Below are 22,852 nucleotides of genomic sequence, written 5' to 3'. Positions count from 1 at the left end.
GTATCATTCTTTGCAGATAATAATAAAAGTAATCTTGTAATTAAAATAATATTGTATCTGTCAACAAAATAAATTCCTTGGATGGCGAATTTGATTGAAGAAGAATGGTTTATTTCAATACACTTGGCCACCGGCCTTTCGTTACTTTTTACAGACCTCAAAATGCAATTCAAGGTCAAAATCACATCTCAAAGGACATCCAGGCTTTATGTGTGAAAGTCGACTTTCACACATAAAGCCTGTCTCACCCAAGATGTCTGTCTGCAATCTGTTTCTTTTTAATACCATTATAGATGTACTTTGCCAGACTAAAAATCACGTATTTTTGTTTGTTTTTTATCAACTCAAAAAATTTAAAATAAGAAACATTTTCACGGTAGTATACGGGTAAGTATAAGTTCACCTCTACAATCTTGTAAATTTATAAACTAACAGAAAATGTTAATCATCGTCTATAACATTGTCTTGCCAATATCCACACAATCTCATTTGTCTTTCTATTTTGAGCTCCTTCTTTTATAATTTCTAATTTGCTTTCCGTCGCCACATCTGATTCTGCTATCGCTGATATCAGATGTCTTTCTGGTATTTATCAATGTATCTTTCTGGTTCTAACACTACTTTGAAATGAACATAATAAGTGATTTTTCATTATTTATGTTAATATGCCATGTTTGGATAAAAACTTCGACAACTCTTGAAATCAATAATTGCAAAAGTACTCAAGATTTCCTATAACCTGGGCCAACCATGCATAATTAAAACCACAATTTCGCAATACAACACGCACTTGACTTGCCCAGGTTGTTTTCCGTCTTCATCCAGTCTTTTGAGCATTCTATAAGCTCTAAAGGAAAGTTGGTATCTATCCATGTGAATTAGTTTCAACCAATATTTAATAACTTTTTTACACATGAAACATACATCGGCAGTCTGCCACATTCACCTAGCACTGCATTCTCGACGTGTTTGATCTTACTGCCTGTATGTTTTTGCAAAATCTTAGCTGCACCTTTTCAATATTTTCATGTTTTTATAACCCCATATTTCAGCGGAATAAGTCAAGATCGGGGAGACCATACAATCAAACAACTTAAAGTATAACGATAGAGGAAGATTTCTAATTTTGTAGCAAAATGTCCTCACCGTCGCCAAATTTTTACTTGCTTGTTGTACCAAGGTATTTATTGCTTTACCCCATGTACCTCTGGAAGAAAGAAAGTAACAAACCAAGATGTTTATAAAAGCTTACAGTGGAAATCGGTGTACCATTATAGAACCAACGTTCTTTTTTGGCTATTTTACCTCCTAATTTGAAAACAACTATTTTTGGGTTTGTCTAGATTTACTTTTAATTTCTAAACTTTACAATAATGTAGTAAATTGATCAGTTTTGCAACCTTTCACTGTTTTGGAAAATAACAAAATATCATGGGCAAATAAAAAGTCATTCAAGTCGTCTATCTGTACCCTAGTACCCACTCCTTCATTCATTATATTTGTTTGTAGTTCACTAATGAATAACACAAAAAGCACTGGACTAAGCATACAGCCCCTGTCTGACACCAATGTGACAACTGAAAAAAAAACTGGACAACTGATTTTGAACTTTTACACAATACTTGACATCGGCACAGATGTTCTAGCTCATATTTAATATTTCCCCTCCCGCTACTGACATTGTCAGCTTTTTAAAAAGCTTTTTGTTAAAGATATTATCATACGCCTTTTGGAAATCCACGAAAAGAGAATAGAGTTGCAATTTTTTCGACAAAGATGTTTTTGTATCAGCGCATTTAAAACAAAATATTATCTACTGTACTATATTTTTTGTGAAATCCAGGAATTGTTTTCTACTACCTCTGCCCATCTGTATAGTCTTCTATTTTATAACCCTGTGAAAAATCTTACTACATGTACTCAACAACGTTATGCCCTTGTAATTTCCTAGGTTTCCTGTGTCCCCCTTTTTGTGGAGTGGTAATAATTCCCTTTTGTCAAACCCGATGCAAACATACCCGTGTTGAAAAGTTTACTTTTACTTAACAAAGGCAACAAAAGATGCTGTGTCGATTTAAAGAATTCTCCGATAAGATTATCTTCCCCCGCTGCCTTGTCCTTTTAAATTCCGAATCCTCTCCAAATTTCATTATTTGTGATACGGTCATTTAAAATATCATCACCGCATATATCCTCTTCCCAACATTTTGAAAATCATTAACATTATCCTGACTAATATCATTTACGCTCAACAAAGAAGAAAAATACTTACTTCAATTTTCCATTTATACTTGTAACCTTTTAAATTTTTTCAGAATAGAGCTTAAATCATTTGGTGCTTTCAACCTGTTATTTGATTGTTTGTTTCCTGTTTCACATTTTTGGAATTTGTGTGCTAAGATCGACATAGTATATATAATATCTCGTATATCTTCATAACGTTATGATGTATTCCATTTAAATCAACTTGTTTACAACAGCATGTGCGTACATATATCACGGAGATTACAATATTTCAATTTATTTTTACCTACAGCTCGGGGGTCACCCTATTTTCGAAGATTGGCATAAGGGATCACCCTGTTTCGCTTCTTTTTATCGGGAGGGATCGGCCACATTTTAATGTCCAAAGAACAAAAGTAATCCAGCGTCTTCAAGCCGAAGGATCAGACCAGTGACTGTCCCTCTGACGTTGACAGTCCCGTTTTTTGTTGTTGTTACTGTAACACTGACTTACAGATATCTTTTTTATCCCCCGAAATGAACTTGAATCGAAGAAAACTTTCCCAAGAAAAGTAGGAGAGCCTGCAGCAAGAGCAGAGTTGCTGACCTACAAAATGCTGCTCTTGTGACATCTTTTACTGAGAAAAATATGTAGTGCGCATGGTGTGGCCTTCAAGTGACAGATAAATATGCACACACGGGCCAAAGCGCGTGCTATGGAAATCCACTGTCCTAAATCCACAGGCCTTCCATATACGAGGAAATATGGTAAATCATAGACCAAGGATCGTTTTAAACCAGGACTAAAAATATATTCTTGTTGGTGTTTGGCTCCGAAATCTTAAGTGGACTTCAACGTCAAAGAAAAGTACCGAACGAAATGTTAAGAACTGAAAGTGAATTACACAATCGATCATTTTGTCCTAAGGAACATTTTTGCAAGGCGTTGTCCATATTATTTTACTGATTGACTTCTGCTACGTTATCGGCTCGCAGATTTTTTTCTTTGCGTTTCTTTTGAGGCAGATACCTGGCGTCAAAGCGGGCTATATATTACGTCATCATACCTTTGCATGTTGTGCCTATGCAATGATATAGTAAACATTTGATAAACGCAAATGATTAAAGTGGAGCGGCACGTTGCAAACACATTTTTAAAGGAATGTTCGTCATCTAAGATGACAAGAAAACCTCCTGATACTATTTATTACATGCCTCGATGTGAGTGCAAATCAGTGCATGTATTTGAGTAGGAACATCCGGGCAGTTAGCGGGCCGTGTTAACGATGTACTGACCGGTTTCCATACTTATCCGATCCGGAGAAGCCCTTCGATGTTTTCTACGTCAAAGTAGATGCTTAACGCAGATGTAAAATATATATTGCTGCTATCCACTGCTATTTTGACTTTCGTTAAAATCTTTTCAAGTGGGTCGAAAATGTTAAAATTGTTGAGAATAACCTGCATGTAACTCAATGTCATATAGTATTAACAGGCAGGTAATAAAAATATTATTGCCTGAATACATAGGTCTGTGTGCCCTCGCACCGAGAGACAATTTGGCCTCCTTGCGTCGGGCAAATTGTCACCTGCTCTCTGGTACATAAATCCATGTATTCAGGCAATAATATATAATATTTTCAAAAAGCAGAGAATCTAAAGTTTAGGATAGTAGCAATAGTTTACTCGAACGATGAAAGGTATGTATATTTGGCGTAAAAAACCCTCAATTTTAGAATTAAAAAACATGATTAAAATTAATTCAAGTCAAAAACTTGATACTATTTTCTGAAATGTAATATTTCACATGAAACAAGAGTATATGTAGAAAAAACAACTATTTTATTTTGCATTACCTATCCATATTCTAAAATGGCATGGGTTGAAAGACTGACATTAAAAAGTGATTAAAGACATTGTTAGCAAAATTAAAATGCCTCTTATTCAAAATATAAAAAAATAATTTCCCAACAAAATAGTCGTTTTTGGCTCAGGTGTTCCACACATGAGCTGATTTCGTAGCGATGTCTGTCTATCTGTCCGTGTGTGTGTGAGAGTGTGTATGTGACTGTCTGTCAAGTTTGTAATTAGTCATATAACTCCGAAATATCTGCACTAAATTGATGAAATCTGCTGCAGATACTAATCCGACAGATATCTAACTGTGGTCAAAAGCATTTCTAGTGTGAAGTTAATTAAGGGTACATTTGCATATTTAATGAACTTTGTACTGTGTTTGGTAGATAAACTAGGTCAGTCCAACTACAGCAATAGGCACTCTACGATGTTATATCAGAAGCCAGAGCTTGAAGTAAACGTCAATGGGTTTGGTAGGAAGGCAAGACTCTGGTTTCAAGTGGCAGATAAAATCATTTATTCGACGTTTCGGTCCTACAAAGTGTATGTCTAAAATTACGGCACCCAATTTGGTGATACCTGCTACAGATATCGATCTGCTATATATCTTATTGTACTGAGAAGCATTGGGCAGTGCCAAATTAATAAATAGCTCATTTGCATATTTATGAAGTTTGTAATTAGTCATATATAATTCCAAAATAAATACACCAAATTTGATGAAATCTGCTGCAGATACTGATCCGACAGATACCTGACTGTATTGTAAAGCAGCTAGTAGTGTGAAGTTAATTAGGGTTCATTTACATATTGATGAATTTTGTAATTAGGTATATAACTGTATAAAATTACGGCACACAATTTGGTGATTTCTGCTACAGATATTGATTTAATAAATATCTAATTGTGCTATGAAACTTTGAGCTGTTTCAAGTTAATTGAGGGTTTATTTGCATATTTAATGAACTTTGTAATTAGTGATATTACTCCAAAATTACAGTATTACCGTAAATTTAATGAAACGTGCTACATATGTTTATCTGATAGATATCTAATTGTCCCATGAAGCGTTGAGCAGTGTCAAGTTAGTAAACAGCTTATTTGCATATTAAATTATGTTTTGTAATTAGTGACTTAACTCTGAGAGTACTGTGTGAAAATTGATGAAACCTGCTACATATTATGATATAACAGATATCTTATTGTTCTGTGAAGACATAGAGAAACATAGATAGAGTGGCAACGGGTATTGTTTAAGGCGTGAAGCGGTTACGTAACCCATCCATGTTCGCCTCGCCTCAGGTTGCTCTCGCCTCTCTTTTCCGAAGAGTGCCAACCCTGAATCCTTCGGTAATTTTCGGATTTTCGCCAATTGTTAAGCGAAAGTATGTTTGGCAAAGTTTGTGTTGTTGTTGTCGTGTGGTGCTGAGCAGAATTGACGTGCTGGCGAAAACGGGATTGTTTTGAGCTTCAGGAAAATGAGTTTTACCGTTTTAAAAATTCCTCTCATATTTTTATGAATATATAATGAGTGTGTTTGAACCAAATTTGAAAGTCTTTTATCGATACTGTCTGGTTTTACTCAATGGTTTACGGTCAGTCATACCCTCTTTTATACGTGTGTCAAGGAAGGACATGTTTATGAAACTGCTGGCGTGTTTATGTTTGATTGGCGTGAAGCAGTGTTTCTGGCCTGAGAGCTCACAAAGTAACTATGGTTGCTACGCGGCTGGCAGTACGATGCCATCTCGTCGTATTTTTCGCATAATCTCGTGTAATTACCAACCACAAACAAAGCCTCCAAAAAGTTAACACCTTTGGAGCTCACTTTAATATGAAAAGCCAATAGTCTACCGAGACGACCATGGAACAAAAGGCATGCAAGCGTTGCCACTCTGTTTATGTTACTCTGTGGTGAAGAGTACTACTATTAATGAGCCTGTTGTAAAACATGTGAGCGCACTCAGTTCACATCTGGTTATTATATAGCATTTGAAGAACATGTGAAAATTTCAGAACATTTGACCCAGCCAGAGTGGAGTTAAATTCTTCGGAAATCTTCAAATATGGAGAAAAGATAAACCAGGAAATCGGGTGATTTGCATACATTTGCATCTTTATCACACAACTTACGACTGCTTGACAAGACAAAAGGTGAACACAACAAATATGTTAATCTTGGGTTAACACATTAATTAATATTGAATGAATGTTTGTAAAAAAATTATTTTTAGCTAAATACGCTGTTTTGGGTGCAGCGCCCCCTTAAAACATTTTATGGTGAATAAAATACCTTCACTTAGATCAATAATAAAATCTAGAAAAATGTAAGAAGGAAGAACGTTAAATCCTACAAACAATTGAATATTAGAATTCAAGTTTTTGAGCTTAACTAATTTAGATTCCTGCTTTTACAGATATTAACTAAAACGTGCTTATTACTGAAGTTTTCTAGATGTTGTCTATTAACGGGGCGAAAACTTGTTGATATTTAATGAAACATCAGCGCCCTTTCGAGTCGCTGCATGTTCTGAAATGTCAGCAGATGGCACTACATATCAGCGTTTTGGTGACAGTCACCATTATAATATGTATTTCCATCTTATACACACATGTTTTTTAAATCTTGAAAAAGCGGAGCTTAATATTGAAAGCCTACACTTGGTAATTTACGAAAGCTTTAATGGAAATCCTGAGTTATCAATACCAATTAATTTTTAGTGATATGGGTGGCGGAAGTTTCGCTGGTTTTTTTTTCTCAACATTTCTTGATGTATTTCGAATTATCGCCTACGTGCTAGTCATTACCGCCACGACGTCCGTGGGAAGTACCTTGACCAGCGCGATTGTTGGGTCGGAAACGACCTGGACCTGCAGTAAACAAGAAACGAACAATCAATCAAAGGCAGACCATAAAATCGCATTGTTTGATTTCGTTAGTATATATTTATTGTCTCACATGTTACTCCTAGATGCCTTAGGAAAATGAAGGAGAAGACAGAAAGATAGATAGTCATGGACAGATCGCGTACGAGCAGAGAGAGTGACAGCGAGCGAGCGAACGAGAGAGAGACAGAGACAGAGACAGACAGAGAGAGAGAGACAGAGAGAGAGAGACAGAGAGAGTGAGCGAGATAATACAATAGTATACCTCTCAGTATGTCCAAAATTTCGTGAATACTAGCCATCGCCTTCTCGTTTTGTGCCTTAAGGGAGTTTAACTCTAGATTGATGCGATGTATTTCGTGCAGTTGCTGCTCTTCCCCACTGTTCAATCCTTTTTTGTTGACCGTCTCCACCAGAGAGGCCATCTGATCCTGCGTTTTAAAAAAAAATAGTCACCGAAAATATCTCATTAAAAACCACAAGGTGTCTCACAACGACACCTTGCCTTATTTCATTACAAACATAAAAACATGTCTGTGAGCTGACAGAGGTCATGTTCGGTCACCCATAAACAAGATAAAGTACACATAATAACTTGAGTTTTAGCACTGACTTCTGCTGACACACGTAAGATTTGCAAAGAATCATCACAACTGATTTCGATTTCATGCAGTATGAGAGGAAGACTTCACTGGGCCAGCGTAGGATTTATCAGTAGCTTGCTGAAATTGTATTATCCAATCATTTTTGATGATAGCAAATACATTAAAAGCAAGGCAATCTAAAAATCAGGAATTTCAATTTCATTTTAATAAAAATACGAAGTAGCCGTTTGTTTCTGACAGTACCCACTTCTTTTTAGTATATTTTCACTCTTTTCTTCAAACCTATTTTCAAAAATATAATGCATATAAACTTGGTCGTTTCTGTAAAGTTAATGAATAAATATTTCACCTTTATTTGAAAGGTAACCTTCCTGACATCGTTGTCTTTTCCCTCCAGGGCCATATCGTCGTCATAGTACTCTACCATTGGTGCACTCTTTGTCTGTACGTGTTTATAGTAAGCCAGCTTCTTCTCATCAGAGAGGTTGTCGTGTAAACACGCTAGAATCGCAGCTCTTTCCATCAGAGCATTGGAACTCGCATTATCGTGGATCCTATAAAATAAAGAAATGGCAACATCATTTCTGTTACACTGATCTCTTTAATTAAAATGACAATCAATATATGAGCGTTATGGCCATAAGTATCGCTGAAATGCCAGGCCTGGCAACAGAAATACACGTATTTATTAATGACATCGTGGCTGTATTTTCTATCACGTTTGAAATCGTAAGGGTTTCAATTCCCGAATGTTGAGTGTTGTTAATTTAAAAAATCGACCACTCTTAATACAGCCATGGCGATTACTTAGAAATTTCCATGAGTTATTAGATAGTACCATGTCCTGTAAATATACAGAGTTGGCAAAAGAAGTATACACGGTACACCATCAATTACCTCAACACAATGACATTCAGCATTGCATCTGTCGATATTCCTCTGTCTAAAATCTAGTAGAAGTCGTATTTCGTGGAGATGTATCTTACGTTTTTGACGTTCAATATAGCTATATAGCACACGGAATTATACTTTTAAAATGTTGTAAAACTATGCCAATTGATATGCGAAGAAAAACATTATCTTTCTTTCGCTGCATTCAAATAATCGAGTGTCGTCTTTTCTGTAATACTGGCACATTGAAGTATTCATAGATAAGAAGTAAGGTCAGGTCACTGTTGTTAGAATGCACCTCAGTGACTTAGTGATGGATATTCGGAACTCCTAAACGTTTACGTCACTGCTTTGTCTACCACATGTGGGCGCTCATTTTGAAGCTCGCGAAGTAATTAAAGTTTTCACCATCTTTGTTTTGTGAAAATAGAAAATTTAATATTTACCGTAGAGTTAATTTTGGGATGCCGGCCGTTTCGATTTGCATGGGTTCATAATAATGTTAATGTGTGTCTCTAATAAATAATTTACGCGAGAACCGTTGATTTGTATTCTTGATTTCAAAAGGGAATGATCTGATTAAAATTAAAAGTTTACTGACTGAATGTTTGAGCGAAAGTGTAACTCTTTCAAACAATAGTTTCACGGAGTGTTACCAAACTAATGTGTTACTGAGGACAGTACCCCCGTGACTTACAGATTCTGAATTAAAATTTGACTGGGGATAGCATCCTTAGCTTACCTAACAAATGTCTCGCTGAGCATAGCAATGAAGAGATTAAGCATAACAATAGCAGAGATTGCCAGGTAGGTACCAACCAGTATATCACACATGACAGGGTTTTCTTCCTTCAGTCCCTATGGTACAGATAACAAGTGCTCATACTCAAGTCGCAAACTAAACACTCATCTCGGAGTAACTCAAAACGTAAAGGGGCTAGAAGTTAAAAAGTTTAATTGTGTGTGTTCTGTCACAGATATATCATATTGACACTATTAAGTTTAAAACTTCATGACGACTCAAGTAAAAGAAATTAACATGATAATAAGATGTCGACTGTGACCTTGTCTTCAGCAAAAGTATTCATTGAGTCGATTGTCAGTGAATCAGTTCATGCAATAATTAATAATAAAAAGAGTTGTTTTGTTATATAGCAACCACACTTCAACAAATATTTCAGTTTTAATAGAAACAAAATATGATTCGACGGACTGAATGTTACGTGAACTTTTAAACTGACTATTAAATGGTTTAAAGAGTCATTTCGGCAAAACCAAGTCAACATGAAATTCTGACTGTACAAATTTGATGATGATATCCCTGGCATAGTCGTACTCCAAAACTCACCAAAAAGTTCATTTCAACTACAAAAATAACCCTTTGGCTCTCTACGTGAATGATGACGTGGTAGAGTTAACTAAATATGCAAAACTTTCAGAGCACAACTATAATAAACTGTTCGAGTTTGACTTACTTCATAGTTGTATTCATCGACAAGGGTCATCCTGAACAAACTGAAGAGCGTCTCCGAGACGGTCTCGAACTCTTCTACGTCACCACCGAACATCATCCAGAATGAACAGGCTGAAATTATGAATTGTTACATAACTATTAAACCTAAAACATATTATGGAGACAAGTTAGTTGACAAAATGGAACGTAGTGACATAGTGATTCATGTACTGCATAAAAACTAAAGCTTCCTTGTATTGAAGATGCAAGTGAAAACGTTAATTGTGTTTGCATAACGATACAACTTTTTGCCGATTATAAACTATGAGTGGTCCTTCAAATATCACAGGACAGATTGGGTGTACATGGTGATAGTAAATAGAATTATGTATGTCCAACAGTAAACCGTAGTTCGTGCTTGAAACTTATCGTCTCAAGTCGAATCTAGATATAAAATTTAAAATTTATTTACACAAAGAGTAAATTTTAACGTAAAGATCAAATCTCAAATATGTATGAATACTCAGCCTTGTCAATCTGAGGCAATTTTACCATGTGACTAGAAAGTGTTGTATACTTACTGTAAGGAATGTACACGATGAAATAGAGGAAGCAGAATCTGGCAACATCACCAATGATATTGTAACACATAACAATGAAAGGACCTATCAGGAATGAGAGAGTGGTAAAGGTTCATTACGTATGTAAAATTTGCTGAAATTGAACCGCGCATCATCAATAATCGCCTAGGAGGATATCCAATAATGGTCATGATGTTTAAGCCCCGAGATTTGCTTCAGTGTCGATAATAAAGAGCGAAATTAATCCGTTTTCTCTAGACTTAACAATACTAAAATGATTCAATGAAGTGTGCAACTGGCATTTCCATATGGAACAACGTTAAATTATTCAATAATATTAAGAGGTCAGAAAAATTACGACATGATATGGAATATATTTGAAAGCAAAAGCAGCTCCAGCGGGTAATTATCGAGTATGCCATGTGCTGCTGGTGTTGAAAACATTGACATTCTTAATTTGCTTTGCCTTAGTATTTGAAAAGAAAAAGATGTTTTTTAATTATCTGCAAGTTGTCGCCTTATACGTTTTTCTTGTACCATGAACCCTTGAGTCATTATGCGGTTCATCAACCCAGAAAGCTAGACACTTGTTTTACTAATAAAAAGGTCCATTATATTACATATAGCTCACCAAGCAGATAGTTAAGCGTCATGCTCCGAAATACTTCAGGGTAACAAAAAACAACTTGAAGGTAGCAATACCCGTTACCAAATAAAGTGTTACTAAATTTGTCTTCAAGTTCACACTTTGGTGTTTTCAGTGATTTCATTGCTGAAAGCAGTGACCTTTGTTTTCTTTGTGGCATGTAATAGTTTTGATCAAATCAAACAACCTGGCTTGACAGTGATTGTCTGGTATTCATTGAAACGACCAAGGGAAATTCCTACCCAGGGTAGAGCGACCTCTATGAGCAACTTTAATTGCCTGAAACCATTGTGAATGATTGAACCCCCCCCCCCCTTTATAAGATAGCGCAATTCAAGGCAAGGAAGAACTTTGAGAAGAATTTAAATGAAATTAAACAGTTCTATTGGGTGCTAGGTTGAGTCCCTCTATCTCAAACTCCTGATCTTTCAATAGGAAAATCTAGGGTACGCTACAAGTGACCACTTGTTTAAAGTCTGTAGGACATTACTTCATCTTATGTGTCAAAGTGACAGCAATCATTTAAACTTGAACTCGTTCGTCCTGCGTCCTACATTTACAGCGGTAAACCAAGCTTAATAACGTTTTCCGAACACCAAGGGGAGAAACCTAATATCATGTACGTACTTCCTACTGTTTAAGGTAGAACGCGCCTCGGGGACAGCTATGCAGACTGTCAAACTTTTAAAATTCTTTTCTGATCGACTTTAAAGCTCTTAGAAAAATTTTGACTGTCTTAGTTTTTCGAGAGTCGGAAATTGTATTTTTCTCCATAAAGTTAACACATGGGTGGCGGCCATTTTGAATTTCATATATCGGTAAATCTTGAGTAATTTGTTTCTTTAGTTGCAAAATTTGCTCGGTGACCCACAATTTTTATTCTTGATTTTGAAAACGAATGGTTGAAAGATTCCGTGAGGTAAATTTGAGCAAAGGTAATAAGTACTTGAATTTCGAGGCGCATACTACACTAACGTGAAATGATGGAGACATTACTCAATTTTCCGGTGAAGCAAAAAATACTTGTTTTTGCTTACCCGACCTACCTCACTTTATACACTCGATCCTAAAAGTGTTTTAGCCAAGAAAAAACGTCGTGGAATGAACACTTTTTTACTTTTGGCCTTTTGGGGCAAACAAACTGACTAATTCCCCATCAAGTCACACATTTTTTCAAACAATATTGTATTCACACACTTTGACCTTCCGTAAGACTGAACACTCACCAAGTGACTTGAATGCCCTCGCAGATTTCAAAAGCCTAAGCCAGACAAAGATTATTGTGATGGCAAAAAGTCGAATGTGGATTTTGGCAGCCCAGCTCTCGAGTTCACGTTCATCCCCTAAGATTCCTATTCCAGTCGTCTCAACGGCGGGCGACGTGGCATTGATGTTGTCTTCTGGCCAACAGAGTTCATCAGAGACGATGAAGATGTCAATGACATGGAAGGCAACACAAATTATCAGGAGGATATAGACACACCAGTCAAAAATATTCCTGCAATGCAACGCAAAACAGAAGAGTGAACTAGCCACATTCCAAGGTAAGATGACACCAGGTGAATTGAATTTAGAAAAAAGGACTTTCGATCATGTTTGGCTCTGGTGTTTCGTCATAGAAACAAGGCTCATCACCACTATCAGTACAGTGGGATTCAACATCTAAGTCACACAGGCTCGTAAAGACTCATTCAATATGGACGATTGGCCATTAACAGCGAGGTTTTACAGGCTCTCTGATACTGTGAAACCGTTCTTGAATCTTTTAAAGTACTAAACACTCTACTTACAACTTGATAAGACATTGATATTTTAGATGCTAACACAATTTCAAGTTCAACAGACAAACTTAAATTCAAATATTCACTGTTTTCTCAATCAATGAATCATCGATACTTAATTACCTAAATAAAATAATACTCATTTATTTAAATGAGCTTTGTTTCAGTACTCCAATAAGGAGTTATTATGGATGACGATGACGAATATTCATTTGACTAAAATTGTGCGTTATGTTGAATGAATTGACAAACAGCACTCCATTTTAAACAACTTTAATTTTCATTTTCAATGAATATTAAAAGAAATTCGTTCTATCAAGAGAATGAAGACCTATGGTTTTAAAATAATGAGCACAGCCCCGGATCAATTCGCTTCGGAGATTGAATGGACAGTTCAGCAGCAGTCATTTGGAATATATTCCGTGCCTGGCACAACCCTTAGGTTAAATGTGGCCCTACTTGTGTCTCATAACTAAAAGACAAAGTCCAATATGGCAGTTTCTTAATATTTTGCTTTTAGGAAAAGTGATCATGACTTTACAACATATGCTTCTTTAGAACATCTTTGATCGTGTCACATTGATGGTTCTTTCAAATGTACCCAGTATATGGTGTACAGTATCTCAGGAATGTGCCTCAACAATTGGTAAACATAATGTAGATTTCATGTTTTGATCGAAATAAAAGTATTTAAGTGAAACACTTATTCGTGAACAGAGTAGAACAGAAACGTCGCTAAATTTGAAATTTATTTTGTTCGCATTTACTGTAATTCACTGTTTTTGTCTTCGGTCACCCTACAATTTGCGTAGTAACCGTGATTGTCAAAATATATAACCCGTCGAGTGGATTTGCATTTTGAACATTCTAAAATTAAAGTTACATGGAAATTTGCTTGATTCGATAAGGTCTCACAAAACGGCAACACTCTTTTCAAAGACAGACTCAGGCCGGTGCCTATAAGGTGAAAAACACGTTTTCAATGTACCCTGAAGGAAATTTGTCAAAGTCTGAACAATCATGAGTCTATACTTTGACTAAGTTCCGCCAAGATGTCTCAACATTAGCTTGTGTTCTCACCAATAGTTGTGGAAGTACGATGGTTTCACACTTTCCACGTCTTCTTTTTCTTTTTCAAGCCATTTTTTTTCAAGTGGCCATCTTGGATGGCAATCCTGAAAATCTTGTTCGATGAGATTGAGTTTCCACACTTTCCAAGCCTGGGGAAATGAATGACACAAATTATCAATTTGATGATATTAGTGTTTGTTTTCAGGGAGAGAAGATACTGTACTGGGAGCGTTGATTTGAATAAAATTAAGGTTCAAGAAGAAAAAAAGCATGCGCTATTGTAAGAAAGAAGGATAGAAATAAACCTGATACGCATACTACAAAGCAAAAAATATATTTTACATGAGAAAAAATATCGCCCTAAATTTGTGTCATTGCAATATATCGTCTAGTTTGTGGAATATGTCAACTGATAGATTGACCGGTTGACTGAACTATCTATCTATCTATCTATCTATCTATCTATCTCTATCTATCTATCTATCTATCTATCTATCTATCTATCTATCTATCTATCTATCTATCTGTCTGTCTGTCTGTCTGTCTGTCTGTCTGTCTGTCTGTCTGTCTGTCTGTCTATCTATCTATCTATCTTTCTATCTATCTATCTATCTATCTATCTATCTATCTATCTATCTATCTATCTATCTATCTATCTATCTATCTATCTATCTATCTATCTATCTATCTATCTATCTATCTATCTATCTATCTATCTATCTATCTATCTATCTATCTATCTATCTATCTATCTATCTATCTATCTATCTATCTATCTGTCTATCTGTCTGTCTGTCTGTCTGTCTGTCTGTCTGTCTAATGATCTATCTGTCTAATCTATGACTTTAAACAGAGGATTGGATTAACTAAAGGGACAAACATGTTGTTTTAGGCCACCTATTACTTTTCCAAATATAGTATACAATGAGATGTGTAACGTATAGTGACATTTTTCACGTGCACATTACTTTCCGTTTTTCATTTCCCCTTTCGGTCACAAGTAGATATAGACCAACGACAGTAATGAAGGATGAATATTGTCTTGTACTTACGTCCACTTTGTGCTTAGAATTAGCAAAGTCAAGAAGTTCTTGGACAATTAAGTAAAGAGTGAAGGAAATGGCCACAATCTGCAAAGAGAAGACCAACAATTCTTACTTGCAACAAGTTTCGTACAATGAAGTTTACTTGAAGTTGATTTGATGGTTAATTGATTTGTATTACGTTACGCGTGACTCAATTTTAAACCTTTCAAGGAAGGAAAATGAACTAGAATGGCAAAATGAAATATATTTTATGTATAAATGTATACAACCTTTCACAGAGCACCCTGGGGCATGTGGTCTTTTTCCAGAATACAATATTTTCCACAGGCTAGAATCATGTCATTTTCCTTCAACCGCACAGTAATTATTATCACATCACAGTTTATAGTAGCCGATGAATATTTTTACACGCGTCTACTGATCTGGTTGTATGTTTTCTGTTTATTGCGTTAGCAACGTTGACACAACGTTTCGTCCAAAACGTAGGACTTCATAGTCTATAGTTGTTGTACTTCGACATGCTTTCAAGATATTTCTTGGTCATCAGTAGCTGTTGCGTATACCGTCTACCGTGTAAACCGTTGTTAGACCAAGATTTAACGTGTTGTCTGGAGTTTAGTAGAAAGCAGTTCTCAGCTGATTGAAGGACTTGTGTACGACGGGGTACTACTATTGCCTTGCTCACCTCCCAGTTCGGACAAATTTGCAAATTGCAACTCCAAGTCGGGACCACTTTTCACGATAGTGTGCTATATGCATACTCCACACCGATTGTTAATTTGCTTCTAATGAATATCGTAAGCTATTACCCAAAGAATAATTCTCCAAATATCTCCTGGAATGTAGTAACATGCTCTGGCATCGGGTTTTATCACAGCAAGTGCCGACCACAGTAGTATGTAAACGATATCCAGCAAAAACTCGGTCACGGCAGCCCGTCTATATTAAAACAAGACAAAGTAGAGCAAGATTTTAAGAGTCACAAACGTCGCTTTACATTTAGGCTTACTACTTAATCCTGCTGTCAAGAAGAATTTTGGGAGGATCAAGTAAACTATGCAGAATGACTTGAATGAGTGACAAAGATTTTCTATTTCACGGTCAGAACGGTAACTTTGATGATTATGGTGATGATGTTGTTGTTGTTGTTGTTGTTGTTGTTGTTGTTGGTGGTGGTGGTGGTGGTGGTGGTGGTGGTGGTGGTGGTGGTGGTGATGATTATGATGATGACGACCATGGTAATGATGATATTGGTGATTTTGTTGTTGTTGTTGATGATGATTATGATGATGATGATGATGATGATGATGATGATGATGATGATGATGATGATGAAGAAGATGATGATGATGATGATGATGATGATGATGATGATGAAGATGATGATGATGATGAAGATGACCACGATTTGTATAGAGCATTCTTCAATTACGACATGATAATACGCAGTCATAACAAAGCACTGTAAAGCAACACACCTTCCAAACACAGTCCACATGGCTTCAAGCAATCTCTGGATAACCTCATGTTCTACAATGTCGTGTTGTCGAAAACGAATGATTATCTGTAGCTATAACATGAGAAAAATCATATGTTAATGGCAGAAGTCTTGATTTACCGAGGAATTTCAAAATATCAACATACATGTACAAGTGGTCCATTGCCATAGGGACGACGGAAATTAAACATTTGGTTGATTGCGACAGTCCTAGAGATATTAGTATTCATTTGGTTTTATAAGTATATCGGGAAACTGCGAGCAATGGAAAAATTCGAAGCTTCCTTTATGGCTGTGTCCAGCTTTTAAGACCCTTTATACACTGGACGTTGAATAATATGCAAAGACATCAAGCACAGGAAATTAGAGGGAGATACCATCGACAGAAGCGGAACGGGAGTCTGTACTCTTACCGGCGTGCGTGTGCAACTGTTTAACCTTCCTTTATCTGTAAGAAAAGAAAAGTGATGGGATAATGCTTATCATGAACATGATGCAATATATTTTCTTCTCAAGTTTATTTATTGTACTTGGGCCTCAGCCCAAGTACATTTGTTTTCATTCCGTGGGAAAAAACTGTAAGGTATAACCATTTCTGCTGAGACCAGGGAGGGCAAAATGTATTGGCTTCATCTTTCTTGGCATAATAAATGGCGTAATGATGTTAACTGAATGGAAGTGCTGCTCTCAGCCAGTCTTGAATAAGTGAGATGTGAATATAAATGCTTCTCTATCTGAGTTTTGGCCACAAAATCTTCTGAATATAATCAAAATGTGCATCGAAATGCAACAATTAATGCACCCTCCGTTTCCTAGGCGATGGCACGACCCTTGCTACACCCACTGGACGAGCCAAAGTGGGAGGGGTAATTTCGGTTTGGTCGAACAGGAGGGCTCGAGACCAGAATTTAACATTTAAACTTGAAACATGTTTAATCACTGACAAGATGTGGATTAGTGTTAATCAAAGAGAAAGTTTGAAAAGGAAAGGTTTTATATCCCGGACACAATGAAAAACATTACGACTGGAAACTGTACCCCCGGTTGAGAATAGTAATGCCCACAGCGATGGAGAACACTTATCCTTGAGCTGAGAAAACCAGACCATCATTTCGAAATAGAGCTGCAGATTCGAGAAGCTCGTTAAAAATAGCTAGGTACACCCCATAAAGGGGTGGTTTCGCGTCTTGAGGGCAAATTTCGCCTCCTTCATTTAGAAATCGTACGTTTGTTTTTCCAGGGGAACACATCATTTGACACAAAATTTGCATGAAAAGGGGTCGCCAGTAAGCACGTGGTCAAATCTGGCATAAGAAACAATATGAAATGTTGGGTAAAGCCAGTCCAAAATAAACTGATTTGAACTTTTGTGTTTTGTAATTTATACCACTGCAGTAACATGATTTTTTTTTGACAACATCACACAATGTAATACGTTTTGAAACTGAATACTCCGACGTATTCTGTGTCCCTTTGCTAAAAAATACGGTATGCCGATTACCATGTAAGGAGATGATGACGTCAAGACAGATTTGTAGTGCGTTTGGTCTTGGATGGTGCACGAAGTTTTTTCGAGGTAGCTTGTGTATTTATTTCCTAAATGGGAGATATTAGGGTCGATCTAAAAGAAGGCCGAAAAATGTTATGATACTCTAAGCGAGCTGAACTCCAATGCGAATGGTTGGATAATTTGGAGGATGTCTAGACTGATCTCGTCTCATTAAGATTATTTGGCGGTCAGTATTGAATTTCAACTGCGTCACAAGTTTGCGTCGAACGGTCAACGAACGATATTTTAGAAATCTGGAGACATGGCACATCGCAGTTTTATTTTAGTATTTTATATTTTACAAAAGGTGTAAGAAGCAATGATTTTGTTGAAAATTCTGAAAAAAATATAGGAAGATTTGATCGCGAACACATTTTCACTTGGGGGTCAACTAGCCCTGCGTACGATGCTGTGTGTTCCGCTACAGCTAACCGCCCCGCTCACCACAGCCCTGCAAAGACCGTACGTTGGGTCGGTGACTTCAAATCCATTTTGGGACTTGACGTAAAAAGCCAAATTACTGCCGAAATTCAGCGTTCTTGGGCCCAAGTCGTATCCCAGCCTACCTCAGCTACTCGATCGCTTCCAAAAATGACAGTCTTTTATTCACTTCTCGTAAATAACCGTCGATGTCGGCAACTCTCTCGCTGGCCCTGCGTACGATGCTGTGTGTTAGCTGTAGCACATAGCATCGTACGCAGGGCTAGGGGTCAACATGGGGTCGCAGCCATGTTGCCTCAAAACTTATTTCTGTCTGCACTCAAACTCAAAAATGTCGCATATGAACCTGAAAAATCGATGTAATTTTGTCAAACTTCGGCGAAATTTCAGCCTATAGACAAAATTTCATCTAGGTAAGGTAAATTTACTGAAATTTGATCGACAAATAATCCTGAGCTTGAACGTGACAGCTCGCCTTCTCCGGGAAGTCATGCATCCGGCCAGCTGCCCATATGGCCGGGTGCATGAGATTGTTTTCAAGCGACGGCGGCAGACCGTACGGGGCTCTGGATATGAACCTACCGCCGGTGTAGCTGTAATAACTGTTGCGTTGTTTTAATCACCATGGACGAAGTCCGAGGGGACTTATAGGTTTGGTCATGTCCGTGCGTCCGTTCACGCCTAGTACCCAACCGCGTACAGATGCACGTCGATTTGTTTCACAATGCTTTCAAATTTGGCCGTGTTAGAGGACTTTTTAGTTTACACCTCCATAGACTCCCATGTATAAGGCAGTCCATAGACTCCCATGTATTAAGGCAGTTCTCCATAGATTCGCATGTATGATGCCAAGAAAAATAAAAATTTAGTTTCTCATCGTATTCATATTGCCTAAAGGATGCAGTGACAGTTTTTTTTTGTCCCCACGGATAAAGTCCAGGGGCCTTATAGATTGGCTCATATCCGTCCGTGAGTCCATCAGTGAGTCCATCGGTTCACGCAGATATCTCAGACATTTTGACAAAATATCATGTGACCTTGGTGACCTTTGACCTCAAATATACATTATTGTCCATAACTCAGTAACCACAAGTGCTAAACCTTTCATATTTGGTATGATGGGACACTTTATGACGCCACATATTGTACCCCATTAATTATGTGCATATCTATTATGAGCGAGCCAATAGAGCAAGAGGTCTGATTTCTGGTATATAGGATAAGTTAACAATATAATTTGTTTGACAAAACTTCACGTGACCTCAATGACCTTTGACCTCAAATATACATTATTGTCCATAACTCAGTAACCACAAGTGCTAAACCTTTCATATTTGGTATGATGGGACACCTTATGACACCATATATTGTACCTCATTAATTATGTGCATATCTTATTTTGAGCGAGCCAATAGAGCTAGAGATCTGATTTTTGGTATATAGGAATAACTTAGCAATACAATTATTATGACAAAATGTGACGTGACCTCAATGACCTTTGACCTCAAATATATATATTTGTCCACAACTCAGTAACCACAAGTGCTACACCCTTCATAAATGGTATGATGGGACACCTTATGACACCACATATTGTACCTCATTAATTATGCGCATATCTAATTCTGAGCAAGCCAATAGAGCTGGATGTCCGATTTTTGGTATATAGGGATAACTATAGGTAGAAATCTAAATATGCCCATCTAAATATTAGACATCTACCATCGAGAACAAAAGAAATTTGCTGTAATTTGAATATTTAAGGAGTTTAAGCAATTCCCGCTATAAATAAAGAACCCCTGCCTCAAACTCCACAAAGTTGCTAGACATATTTTGCCGTTGTCATGCCATTGCTTCGTTTAATAACCAGTTAATCAAATGCCTCATTGACAGGAGGAAATTCAAGACCATATTTGAATAGTAGTATATATTGTCCTCAAAATTACTCTATCACGGCCCAAGTACTCATTGTCTTCAGCAATACTGCCTTGTTATTATTATTATTATTATTATTATTATTATTATTATTATTATTAGCGAATAGAACTGAAACAAATATTCGCTTATCGTTTTCTGCGCGCATAGTGTACACGCTATTTGGCGTACCATCCCATGCTGATCTGATATGAAAGGACATTGTACCTACAATTTCTCATCTTAGTCGGCATCTGAAATACTAGGCCGTACATACAACAGTCTAGTCTCTAAAAGTAAAATTTCAGAGTGCATAATAGTCATGAGAGCAACATAATTCGTGCGTAAAATTCGCTGAAAAAAAACAACTCACCGTTTTCATCTGGTTTTGGAACATCATCTCCCTTAAAAATTGAAGGAAAAATAGATGTACCAAGAAAATTTATTTCGTGCACATGCACAAATTGCTGAGAAAAGACGCAGTGGAACGTACTATTTTCTCCCAAGTTCCAACTAATCGAGGATATTTTGATGAAAATATCATGACACAGAATTTTTTACGTGAAAATGCAATTGATCTTTGTAAGGAAGTCAAAACAATTAGCCCTCTGACGTCTGACACCGAGGCTGGCTAAGGCATTTAGAGTCCGTTGTCATTAAAAGAAAGCAAAACACTCGAATCATATTAAGATGGTCTGTCGGAGCAGCATCATTCGCCACTGTATTTTGACTATTTCTTTTAAAATAATGCTTTATGGACCTATTGACTAGAAGGCAGCACAGAACACATTACATATATGAATGAAAGACAGGGGAGGGGAGGAGGAGGAGAGAGAAAGAGAGAGAGAGAGAGAGAGAGAGAGAGGAGAGAGGGGGAGAGAGGTATACAGAGGTACATACATGTACTTACATAAAGATAGAGAAAATGAAGTAGACAGATACAGTCAGAGAGCGTGAAGGACAGAAAGAGATATCCAAAATAGGAGAGGCGGATAGACAGAGTGCAATCTACTTTCTTTAAGTTTTATGAACGAGAAACACTTGTATGCTGAACATGCAGACACGCTATATACAGGAATAAATGTATGTCTTACCGCCCTTGTTATGTAGCCTGTAAACGATTAATTAGAATTGATTAAAATCAGATCTAGAGATGCTGTAGTTTCCACCTTTGCTTCTTATTTGCCGATCTCGTTACCTGCACATCACCTTACTACATCTCACCACTGCAAAAAATATCCAATTTCGCGCCTCGGTCGGAATAGCCGACCAATCGGACAGGGGATTATGACCACCACTTTTATAGGGACTGGTCAGTTTCTTCGGCCTTGGGGATGGATTCATGGGGTCATCCTCATCCTGTTTTTACTTTGGTGGTGAGAGGGTCACCATGTTTTTGAAATGCTCAATAGGGTTGGGGGTCAGTGTGTTTGAATAACAACACGGGGTTATATATTTGCCTAAAATACTAGCCACGAATTTCATCATTAGTTTTTCATCATTTTTCGGCGCGCCCTTCAGGCGCGTAACTTTAATATATTAGAGATTTGAAGGCAATCTTATGAAGCGGTGAGTCAGACGTAGTAGGGTGACCGACAGCTATTGAGAACGACAAAGAATATTTTATTTTGATCAGTCAAGCAGAATAAGTGTTATACAAAATACTTTTCACTGCATGTGCTCAGTATGTTCCTGGAATCGCTAATACATGTCATGTGACAAGATAATGGTCGTTGATAGCGGTGATAAAGTCAGATGCGTCAATAAGAAAGCGATATCTTATTCTCATAACTCTCCTAAGAAAACTCACCTCGGAACTGCTTTTAGAAATAAATCGTTCAAACTATTGCTCTATATTCAACACATTTCCTCTCAAGACTGCTTTGCAGGGACAGGCAGTAGGTAGAAATCACAATAACAGTATCCACTATACAAATATGACAAATACCATGTAACATCTACCGCAATCTTGTTTCAACAATGTGATATTTTTAAGGTTCCAAGACAAGAAATTGACCTTTTCAAACTAACAATTCTCTAGTGTTTAATAAGCTCAAAACCCCCGTAAATTATATATTTTCGGAAAGCCTAGATATAGGGGAACATTGGGTTACCGTAGTGTCACCATTGTTTTACATAACTATCATGTGACAGGTAATTTGCATAACCTTTCAAAAATCGGTTTTCCCTATGTTTTGTTTCCATGCTTTCAGATAATTGGCTGAACTTTGTGTGAGTGCAAGCGTTCTAGAGATCTTTCATAGTCTGTCTCAGAATTTTTTTAAACCTTCTGAAACAATTTTTATGCCAGAAAAAACTAAGCAAGATATAAAAATCTGAGACACACTTTGGAAGAGCGTTTTGACAGCTTGCATTCCAGCAAGTTTGAGTCAGATATTTTTAAGTATTG

At 36.9% G+C, this 22,852-nt stretch overlaps 2 protein-coding genes across 2 annotated transcripts; both read right to left on the bottom strand.

Moving 5' to 3' along the window:
• Positions 1–5,945: 5,945 nt before the first annotated feature.
• On the bottom strand, positions 5,946–8,122 carry LOC139133772 (uncharacterized). The gene is made up of 3 exons (XM_070700539.1): positions 7,921–8,122; positions 7,232–7,397; positions 5,946–6,951 (listed from the first exon to the last, which is right to left on the bottom strand). Exons 1-3 carry the CDS (start codon positions 8,092–8,094, stop codon positions 6,878–6,880), a joined length of 414 nt encoding a protein of 137 aa, XP_070556640.1. The 5' UTR covers positions 8,095–8,122; the 3' UTR covers positions 5,946–6,877.
• Positions 8,123–9,200: 1,078 nt separating this feature from the next.
• LOC139133667 (polycystin-2-like protein 2) lies at positions 9,201–15,534 on the bottom strand. The gene is made up of 7 exons (XM_070700420.1): positions 15,523–15,534; positions 15,047–15,124; positions 14,004–14,143; positions 12,369–12,640; positions 10,497–10,580; positions 9,938–10,047; positions 9,201–9,320 (listed from the first exon to the last, which is right to left on the bottom strand). The coding sequence occupies exons 1-7, from the start codon at positions 15,532–15,534 to the stop codon at positions 9,201–9,203; spliced, it is 816 nt and encodes a 271-aa protein (XP_070556521.1).
• Between the last annotated feature and the right edge of the window lie 7,318 nt (positions 15,535–22,852).

Source organism: Ptychodera flava, chromosome 5 (genome assembly GCF_041260155.1).
Source record: "Ptychodera flava strain L36383 chromosome 5, AS_Pfla_20210202, whole genome shotgun sequence".
Lineage (NCBI taxonomy): Eukaryota > Metazoa > Hemichordata > Enteropneusta > Ptychoderidae > Ptychodera > Ptychodera flava.
The sequence above is the reverse complement of the archived record's forward strand: the minus strand, read 5'-3'. Positions and strand labels throughout refer to the sequence as shown.